This window comes from Urocitellus parryii, chromosome 12 (genome assembly GCF_045843805.1).
Source record: "Urocitellus parryii isolate mUroPar1 chromosome 12, mUroPar1.hap1, whole genome shotgun sequence".
In the NCBI taxonomy this organism is placed as follows: Eukaryota; Metazoa; Chordata; class Mammalia; order Rodentia; family Sciuridae; genus Urocitellus; species Urocitellus parryii.
In genome coordinates this window covers 92,767,326-92,778,317 of record NC_135542.1, presented here as the reverse complement: position 1 = coordinate 92,778,317, position 10,992 = coordinate 92,767,326, and the positions used below count along the sequence as shown (strand labels likewise).

Genomic DNA, 10,992 nt, shown 5'->3' with positions numbered 1-10,992 from the left:
TATCTATGTACCTCTCTCTCAATATATGTGGAAAACTATTTGGTATTCAAATGGTACCAGAAAGCCTCTTTATTGCGTACCTATTAAAGAAGCCTATAGCATTTCTTAACTTTATTACATTTTGAACTGTGTCTAAATGAATGAATTTGTATCTCTCTATCTATGTGTATATGTGCAACACTATTTGGTACCCATGAAGTACCCAAAGGCCTCTTTATTTTCTATCAATTCTCAGTGGTACCAGAGGCCTCTTTATTATGTATTACTTATATTATTATATTACATTATTAATTTAATTTTATTAAACATTGAATGTTTATGAGAATAAATAAATGTGTATCACTCTATCTATATACATGTGGAAAACTATTTGGTCCCTAAGTGGCACCACTGATCTTAGCAGCTCTTACATTGTGTAGCCATAGTAGCGAGAAATCTCCATCTCTCTTTCCCTCTCAATGAAACACTGCACTCTCCCCAAAGCAGTGTACTTGGCAGCATTCTCACGCTCTTGTTGAGCCTTCTTCTTCATGGCTTCCCGCTCTGGCCTCTGCTGTTTGGTGATGGGAGTTGATACTACTTGCCCAGCAACATTGGGTTTCCTCCATGGAATTGGTTGTAAGGCAAAGTCTTGGAGGAGATATTGGTTTTGAGGCTTGGGCGGTTGTGACTGGGGCTTGGTCCCAACCCTGGGAATGGGTTGCCAATGAAGAGAAGTACAAGATGATGTTTTGTAGGGTGCAGGCCCAGAAGCAGCAGACCAAGGGACACTAGGCTGGGTAGAAGCGCTCACACGTGACTGAATGGCATGAGTCAAAACGGGGTGAGCTGGCTTGGCAGGACGAATCCAAGATGGGTTGGCAGTAGCTGGTTGGGATGTGTTGACTGCCATGGGTTGAGCTGAGCTAGCAGGGCCAGGCTGGGCAGGGTAAGCCCCAGTGGGTCTCCGTGAGGCCAGAGACTGTGGCCTCCTATTGATTACTGGTCGAGGTGGAGGTTTCTCCTGGGTCAGAAAAGGCAAAGGTACCAATTTGACCTTCCCAGGTGGTGGAGGCTCACCAATGGAAGGAGAGGGACCCTCTCCTTCAGCACTGATATCTGGATTCTGGGCTTTGATTTGTGATTTCTCAGGACACTTAACCGCCAGCCATGGTTTCATAGCTGGGTATGGATGGGGGTCTTGGGTAGTGCCTGAATTTCCCAGGGCCTGGGAGGAAGAGGCCCAGTTTTCTTATCATTCTTCTTCCCCAGTGCATGGAAAACCTGCACCGACTGCAGCATGTGCATGCCGAGACAGCTCCGAGGTCTCTTGGCGAAGGTCTCTTGGCAAAGCTCAGGTTGGTTCCTCTTCCGCTTCATCTTGGGCACATTTGGCTTCTCTTCTGCCTTGACTTTATTGCCTGGCTGCTTCCTCTCCTCGGCTTTCTTGGAATTTTTTTCCCTGGTTCTCTTGGTCTTTTCCTGCCCATGGCCCTTAGCCTTGCTGTTCCTGCTGGATGCAGCTTCCTGAGCTTTGCTGTTAGAGTGCTTGGCTGTGTGCACATTGGCCCTACTGCTGTCTGTATCCCTGTGAGCAACTTCTCCTCCTAATGCACCCTCTAGGTCCCTTAGCTGCATTTTGGCCTGAGGAGTTCCATGAGGAGACTCTGAGGCTTTATGTTTTTTGTTCCTCACTGGATCACTAGGACTCTTTATGGCACTTGTGATTTCCTGCCCCTGATTCACCATGATGGCTCTGGTGTCATTGGATTTTGTTATTGTGGGACTTTCAGGTTGGTCAATGTCTTTGAAGGAACTGAAAAGCTCAGGAAGTTGAATATCCCCCAGCAGTGCAGTGAGGTCTGCAAAACCACTGCTAAATTCAATCCCATTTTCAAGTGTGCCTTGGTCCTCAAGACTCAGGCTATTCCTTTCTAGATGGATATTTTCAGAATGTGGCTTCTCCTCTTGGTCCAGAGGACCAATAGAGGCCAAAAGCTGGTGGATTTCAGGGATGTCTAAAGGGAGTAGTGGAGGATCCTGGTTCTCCATGGCGATCTGGTAGGTGTTTAGTGGTTCTGAGAGCATGGTGTTAATCTCACACAAATTCTTAATCTCTGTTTGTTCCTGGCTTTGATTTGGAGGCAATGCCAAGAAATAACTCTGGACTGGAGTTATTGTGGAAATGTCCCCAAGTTCAGTTTGTGAGTTTTTCTCAATTATTTGGCTTTTTCTGTTTTTGCAGGTGTATGGGAATTCCAGAGGCTGTGGCAGACAAAATATCTGACTTGGAGATTGCAATCCCAAGGAAGCCTCCATCCCTAGGGAAGTTTCCATCACTGCAAAGAAAGGAATCAAGGATGATGGTAAGTAGGATGCTCCCCCTGCCCAGCAACACACTAATTAGGGAACCTGTGGACTGTGGATATGTCATTTCTATTAGCTCTTTTTAAGGAGTGCGGACTTGTCTCTTTCGGAGGTTCCTGTTAGTTACAGGTGATCAGTTGTTGACACAGTTTTGGGCTAACACGTCATCATGGCAACATGACTCAGTGGTGGAGCACTTGCCTACTCTCTGGGAAATGCACAAAAACTGTTTTAGAAAGTCTCTCATTCTTATACATGGGCCTCTCAATTCTCTCAACTCTCCCCAGAATGTAAGAACACTTAACAGCCTGAACTAGGAGAGCGTGAAGCTCTTTCTCATGAAATATATGAGAAAGGACAGATTTTTAGACCCCTGCTTTGGACAGCATCACTGCATACAAAGTTTAAGTCCTGCAGCAAGTTAAGGAAAAATTATACTGTCACTCCCTGGTATATTATGCAGTATCTTCCTAAGACATCAAAGTAAAACTATGGGAAATAAATGTATAATGATGTGGTGTAGGGGGACTGATCTGCAAAAATTGTGAAAATAGCCTCCTTCAGTGTCCTGGAGGTCTCTTAAATGCATCCTGGATGGCCATTATGGTGTCCTGCATTCTTGTTTACATAGTCTTACAATGTGGAATGCTAAACAAGTATGGTAGATAATGTTTTGGGACTTAAATACTACAGGTCTGTGGACCACAGCTACCAGCTGAAATCTTAACCCTCAATTGAAAGGTAATCTTTTTTTATTTTTTTAAGAGAGGGGGGAAATTTTTTAACGTTTATTTTTTAGTTTTTTGGTGGACACAGCATCTTTGTTTGAATGTGGTGCTGAGGATCGATCCCGGGCCGCACGCATGCCAGACGAGCGCGCTACCGCTTGAGCCACATCCCCAGCCCGAAAGGTAATCTTAATCCTTCCCCTTCTTGCTAATTGTACTCACTTTGAAAATTTTCTTCTGTAATAGGTTGAGCAAACACTGAGCAATAGATCCCAGGGTTAGAGACTGATGGTAGGACATTTGTGGGCTGAACTTCCTTCAGCGCTGTCACCATTTCTGGTTGAGGGGCAACAGCACTACTTCCTGCATATGGCACAGAGCCATAGGATTGCAGACAGGGGCCATGTTCTCCACAGAGCAGAGTCCCCAGAGTGTTTTGGTCATAGACGTAGAGCTGGCTTCCTTCTTGGTAGGTAAATAAGAGGTTATGTCCCTGATTTGGAATCTGAACAAGCCTGGTGTTGGATACACACAGACCATGACATTGGCTTCAGAAGTTTTGGATGTCATAGATATGGAAGAACCTGCTGTGTCCTGGTCAGTGAGAGTCAGATTAGAGTCCCCGAGTGAAGATGAGCTCTTTTCAGCACTTCCTGGGATATACCACTCAGAAACACTTGGATAGGAGGCAGGTGCCATGGGAGTCTGGTTCTGGCCAGTAACCCCAGACACCATGGCTGTGCTAGCATGTTGATAAAGCTAGGCACTGCCCATGAGTGGCTGGAAGGAGGTGCCACAGGTTGAGGGCAGTAACCATGCTGAAGTGGCAGCTGGAGCAGAGGCTCAGGAGAAGTTGCAGACACTTCCTGTCAGGGAAGCTGTATTGGTCACCACAGGAAGAGAGAGCTGCAGAGAATGTGCATTTCCATGTAAAGAAGAATTTTGGAAATTTTCTGTAGGAAGAAAGAGGGTGGTGAAAATGTGATGAGACTGAGAGATTCTTATGACATCTCTGGATGAATATCATCCTAAGGTTGTGGCAGTCAGGAAGCCTCCAATACCAGAAATCATTGAGATACCCCAAATCAAACCATTTAAGATGGCTGCAAGTGTGGGAGCAGTTTGGTACTCTTGTGATCAACTGTCTTTTCTGTCCAATTGGGCACAGTAGATCCAAGTGATCTGCTTCACTCATTGTTCCCTAAAAGCATCCTTCTCTCTGCCCTCTCTTTCCTTTGAGTGGGCCATAGTATTAACTTATGAATATGCCCTAGAGCTGAAGCCTTTTAGAACTTTGAGAACACTTAACATTAACAGTTTGTTAAGTGAGGAAACAGAGGGTCAGAGAAGTAAGATTGATTTGTTCAGTATCAGTACCAGGTCATAGAAAATTACTGCCCTGCTCAGACTCTGTGCTCTAGACAAAGAGCACAAGTCAGGGAAATAGAATTTTATTTTTCCCTCTTCATAGAAAACAGTCCTGGTATCATCACTGTTTGCTTGTGCAGCTCTCCTGCCATTTTCTAGAGTTTACTTGTACCATTCAGATGGTATATTTAATGGATATTTTTTAGTATTTATTTTTTAGTTTTAGGTGGACACAATATCTTTGTTTTATTTCTATGTGGTGCTGAGAATGGAACCCAGTGCTAGGTGATAGGTGAGCGCGCTACCACTGAGCCACATCCCCAGCCCAATAGGTCTTTCTTTACCCTCTTAAGCCTGTCTTTTGATGCTATATCAAAATGACCACCTGAGAGTAAGTTTCTCAAGAAATGCTTTCTGGAAGAAAAATGTTATTTAAACTCTGTGAGCTTCAGGTTACTAATCTCGAAGGTGATTACAATAATACTAACAGCGATAATTCATTCATGAACCAAAATCTAATATTACTTAAGATTCATTCATGAACCAAAATCTAATATTACTTAATATTACTTATGACAGATTATATTGTATGTTCTGGAGTGACAGAAAAGTAAAAATGAAAAACAGCATAGAACTAAAAAGAATGCATAGATAACTGATGAAAATTTGGAAATGTAGTATATTTTCTCACAAATGAAGTTCTGTAATCATGCACAAAATATTATGAAAGAGAATGTTTCTAGTCTATTTTCCTGAATACTGTTAAACAAACCACTGCCCTCACCATTGAAGGTGATTTTAAATGAATTTCTATGCAGTGCATATAGGCAGAGAAACTCATCAGCCAACATAAGCAACAAAATTAAGTAAAAGTGACCATATATGTAGCCACAATGTATGTAGCTACCTATTTCACAAACAGTGTTATGAAGCCAGCTGCAGTGGCACACATCTGTAATCTTAGCTACTGAAGGACCTGAGGCAGGAGGATTGTACGTTTGAGGAGGACCTTGGCCATTTAGTGAGACAGTGTATCAAAATAAAATTTTAGAAGGGCTGGGGCTGCAGCTCCTTGGTAGAGCACTTGTCTCATACATGTGAGGCACTGGGTTCAATCCTCAGCCCCACATAAAAATGAATAAATGAAGATATTGTGTCCATAAAAATTGGGGGGTGGACCTGGGGATGGAGGTTGTGGTAAAGTGTCCCTAGGTTCATTCCCTGGTACTGCAAAAAAGCAAAATCCAAACCAATCTCTTTCCCACCACATGCAAAAAGCAAAAACCAAAGCAAAAGCCCACTATGAATGGTGGGGTGGGCCTGTGGTCCCAGAATTCAGGAGTTTGAGGCTATGGGGTTGTGGGAGCCCAGGAATTCAAAACCACCATGAACAATTTAGCAAGATCCTGTCTGAGAACCTCAACAAAATGTGCTGGGGATATAGATTGTGATAGCATGCCTGCCTAGCATGAATGAGACCCTGCATTTCAATCCCTGCATTCATTCCCCAGCACTGGAAAGAAGAAAGAAAGGAGGGAAGGAAGGAAGGAAGGAAGGAAGGAAGGAAGGAAGGAAGGAAGGAAGGAAGGAAATTTTGGCCAAAGTAGAGAATGAAACAAGAAGTGTAAAGTAATTTCATCACTGTGCTTGTTCATCTTTCTCTAAATATTACCCACACCAAATAAATGGTATGAATTTTACTATTAGAGATTTCAATTAATATAAAAACATTTTCTGATAAACATTTCAGTCAAAAATCAGGAAAAATGCTTGAAAATGAGCATAAAATTTACATTTGTCCTCAAAATCTAGTTTATAATCATCTATAACAGGAATATGTTGTCGCTAAAGTCTGAAAAAAACATCACCACTAGAATATCATAATACATTTAAATCTAATTTTTTTATGTTTACTGGTGCTGGGAAGTGAACCCAGGGCTTCACACATGCTAAGCATGCACTCCACCACTGACCTACACCCCAACCCATATAGAACAACCAAAAAGAGGGGCTGGGGCTCAGTGTTAGAGAGCTCGCCTAGCACATGTGAGGCACTGGGTTCATGCCACATATAGATAAAGGTATTGTGTCAAACTGCAACTAAAAAAAATACATATAAAAAATAAAACCCAAAAAGATTTCATAAAATTCTTTTAGATAAATGTGGAATTAGAGATGTGGAGCATGAATTTTTGTCCTATTGTAGGTCTCTCTTTTGATTTTTAGGTTTAAAAACCATTAATGACTCTTGAAAGGTATTCTACTTTAGAGAGTAAACTCTTGGAAAACTACCTGTCACACAAAGGAATATGTTCATCTGATGCAGGTTAATGAACATCAGTTTTTCAAAATCCATGTAGTTCAAAAATCAGAGTAAAGTAGGACATGGAGAATGCTGTTGCCCCAGCCCTGTCTATACCCACTTTCATGACATGTTTGTATGAAGAATAATTTCTAAAACATACTTCTAAAATGTTCTTGTTCAAACTGTCAACATCATTGGTGTTCAAAGAGGTCTTAGAAAAACTGTAACAGACTTTTCTGATAAACTGCTTACTCCAGTGATACCCTAATTCAAGTCTTAGTTTCCTTGCTAGTGCATTAATCTAAACATTCTCTAAACCATCCTCTATGAAGATTTACTCTATGCTGTCTGTTGGTTAAATAAATCTTTGCTTTTCTTCCACATCCATCCCAACCAACCTCCTTTTTCTTGAGAACATCATGCTCTTCATCTCTTTTATTCTGACATTTTCTTCTCTCTTATTTTTATATTTTCTTCCTCCACTAAATTCCTGTTGCCTTCTGCTTAAACAGCCTCAAACTTGCTCCCCAAGAACATCTGCCTCCTTACAGCCCTGTCCTCCTCCCCTATCCCTCTTTCTCTTTTCACCTAGTTTAAACAGAAAACTCCCAAATATGTGAATACCCCTTTTATGAACAGCACTAAATTTGAAATACTGAAGTGGAAATCTTGGTAGAGGGAAACTGTTCCAGGAAACCTCTTGGTTTCCACCCTGCCTAGGATTTGTCTCTTTCAGTTGAAAAAAACACAACCATAAAAACTTATTTCATTCTCTATAAACATGTCCCTCAAGGGTCAATATTAGAAAACAAAGGGACCAGAGCATGGGCAGTCTGTTATCCTCCTGTAGCAGATCAGGAAACAGATGTTGTGAGAGATTTAAAGATGGTCTAGTCCCATACCTAGTATGTCAAAGTCAAAAGTGAAATTAGGTGTCCAGATTTCTAGTTGCATCCTTTCTATATTATTCTAAGCTCTTTTGACACCATTAGTAAATTTAGGCAGGGAAAAGTCTAACGAAAAATTTTAAAAAGTTTTTTTTTCCTTACCTGACATGGTCAGAGAAGAGGTCACATCAATTGCAGATACAAAGGATGAGGAGACCACCTCAGAGGATGTGTGGGTGGCTGAGGCTAGAGAATGCATGTTTTTCAGTATGGGGTTCACTGGTCAGTGTTTACTGGCAACTGGCCACTCTGATTATTGGTTACTGGTCATTGGTCACTTGCGATGATCCAAATTTGTTTACAACTGCATGGCAAGCCTAAGATTCTATCAGGTGGCAGTAGGTTTGGTGGGGGAATGATGTCACAAAACTGTCAGTTTAAAGGTATGAGGTAGCCAATAGGGTGGTCAGATTCCCAATGAGAAGGTGGGATTGGGTGGGGAAAATGACAAGAGAGTTGATTGGGTGGAGAAAGTGACAGGAGAGTTATAATAGAAACTAAATGGCTCAGTTCTATACAGGTGAAACTCTGCAAGAGGGACATAATGGGCTCACCTCATGGCTTCCCTCCCCAGGCTCTTGTGTTAAGTATATCATCTCAGTGTTCCTTCTAAAAGTTCATTAAAGTATTATGAATATGTTTTAAATTATGTTTCACAGTGTAAGAGGTAATAGTGATACATTACTATATTAACGTATACAGTTAATATCCCTGGAGATGGAAGAAAGAGACATCTAGGTTGAGCAAGTATAGTGGTTCTGGAACCATAGAAGTTAATTTGATTAGTGAAGTTACTGCAGTATTCAAGGATTCAGAAAGGGATTAAAAATTTTTTGTGTTTTTCTTTTTTTGTTTTAGTTATAGATGGACACAATACTTTATTTTATTCATTTATTTTTAAGTGGTGCTGAGGGTCAAGCCCTGTGCCAAACACATGCTGGGCTAATGTTCTACAACTGAGCCACAATCCCAGCCCTAGGGGGAAGTTCCTTGAGTGCATTCTCTGGGGAATGATGTGGCCCAGATTCTCTTTAGTTTCTCCTTGACCCTTACATTCTTTGGCCTATGCTGGGCCAGGTTAGACTGGTAACTCTCTTCTGCTCTCCTTCCCCCACCCTCTTCACTGTAGACATTTTTTCATGGACAAGCCTTGAGTCTGCATTCTTGTACACATTGATATTACTTTATTTTAACTTGCAGAAGCAGGGGTCTTTTTTTCTGTGAGTTGATTCTTTGAAAAATGAACTCTGAACAATAGCAGAAACTCTAGAGAGGTGGAAGACTTAGTTGACTGTAAAATTTCCCTCTCTGGATTTTTGTTGTACTCCTTTAACTTATAACTCCCTGAGGACAGCTCCTTGGCCATGTAGACTTTCTGCCATCAGCCTCTTTCATATGTGAGAGGCACTGAGGATCCTCTCTCTCTCTTCTTATGTAAGAGGATCCAGTGTGGCAGTTACTGTGACTTCCTCCCCCATGCAAACATCCACTATAGAATCTTGGGCTTCTCACATTCTTTGTCTTGCATGTTTGGGTGGAAGGCCAGGAGAATAGTTAGAACATTAGGATAACATAATAAAGTAAGCATAACATAAAGAAAAGAGAGGTTAACATGGACTTTTAAATTTTAACTTTTTGTTAGAAACAAGTCAACTCATTGAGGTCTCATTTTGTGTTAATAAAAGAGGCAATTCATTTTTTTTAGCAGGGGGGGCAGGTCCTTGGAATTTAAACCAGGGACACTTTCCCATTATCTCACATCCCCAGCCCTTTTTATTATTTTTTTTTTTAGAGACAGGGTCTCATCTATTGCTTAGGGCCTTTCTAAGTTGCTGAGGCTGGTCTTGAACTTGCGATCCTCCATCTTCAACCTGTTGAGTTTCTGGGGCTAAGGTGTATTCTACTGCACCTGGCTCATTATTTATATAAATTAAATACATATATAAAAAATAAACACATATAAATTAAATGTGTATATATAAATTTTTAAAAAAATATATATATTTTTTAAAATAGCTATGTTGGAAGCCCAAAAGCTGTCATGAATTCTATACAGTGGAGATAAAAATCTTAATTCTTATTTTCTTTTTTGTCATATGATCTTATTTTTGTCACTCATTAATGTGTTTTAGTGTATGGATAGCTATTTTAGACTCTGGATTTTCAGCTCACTTTTTTGTCATATTTTAAAGAAATGCAACATTGTAAAGTATATTGCATGTTTTTCTATTGATGATAGTTTATGCTGAAGTATTGTAAATTAACTTAATCTGATGGATTTGTGTAGACATGCAAAGAGAGGCTTGTGGAAAAAGTATTGTGGTTATGCTATGCACCCAAGGAACAGGTGTGTCTGTTTAGCCCAACCTCATCTATATTGCTTTTGCTTTTGATCCCCTGGAGAGTGTTAGTTTCACCACTTTCTCTTGTAATGTGATAAAGTCAGTCAGGACTGAATTGGTAATAATATATATATGAGTACTGAGCTGGTTTGGGGGAGTACAACTATGGGATTTATTCATTTTCCTTGGTGGTAACCTTTTTTTGTATGTGGTGGTGGGGGTTTACCAGGGATTGAACTCTACCACTGAGCCACATCACCAGCCCTATTTTATGTTTTATTAGAGACATGGTCTCCCTGAGTTGCTTAGCACCTTGCCATTGCTGATGTATGCTTTGAACTTGCGATCTTCCTGCCTCAGTCTCCCAAGCTGCTGGGATTATAGGCGTGTGTCACCCCACCCAGAAATGTGGTAAGCTGTTTTTTAAAAAAAATGTTCTGTTAGTTGTCATTTGACCTTTATTTAATTTGTGGACTTCTTTAGAGAGAGTGAGTAGATAGTGTGATTCCTAAGAACCCACAGGAAGACAAGCACATATATAGAAAAAATTGCTCATAAATAAAGCTAAATATTGCATATAGAGGCCATTTGTTCCCATCTCTTACACTGCTAATTATGGTATGTATGTATATATATATATATATATATATATATATATATATATATATATATATATATATATGCTGGTTGTGGGATAATGCTTATCTAAGAGGGATTGGCAGTATAAAGATATGGCTTGAACTATGTCAACTTTTTCAGGCTATTTTTTTTTTCTTTCTAGTTCAATTGCATACCTCAGATAGCTTACTTCTATAATACTGGCATGTAATATGAGACTAAGTACATACAGTGAGTATCTGCAAGCCAGATCATTCCATAAGTTCAATGAGAAATCAAGGGTGTTCACAGCTACTATAGCTTTAGGATATAAGAACAAAATGGTGGAGACTGGTGCA

The 10,992-nt window shown here is 40.5% G+C and overlaps 1 protein-coding gene across 1 annotated transcript; it reads right to left on the bottom strand.

Annotated features, from left to right (window-relative positions):
* Positions 1-406: 406 nt before the first annotated feature.
* On the bottom strand, positions 407-7,893 carry LOC144249687 (uncharacterized protein C2orf78-like). The gene is given in 5 exon segments (XM_077791825.1): positions 407-1,221; positions 1,224-2,318; positions 3,297-3,593; positions 3,596-4,027; positions 7,797-7,893. Coding segments are annotated over 5 exon segments (2,736 nt in total).
* Positions 7,894-10,992: the final 3,099 nt, after the last annotated feature.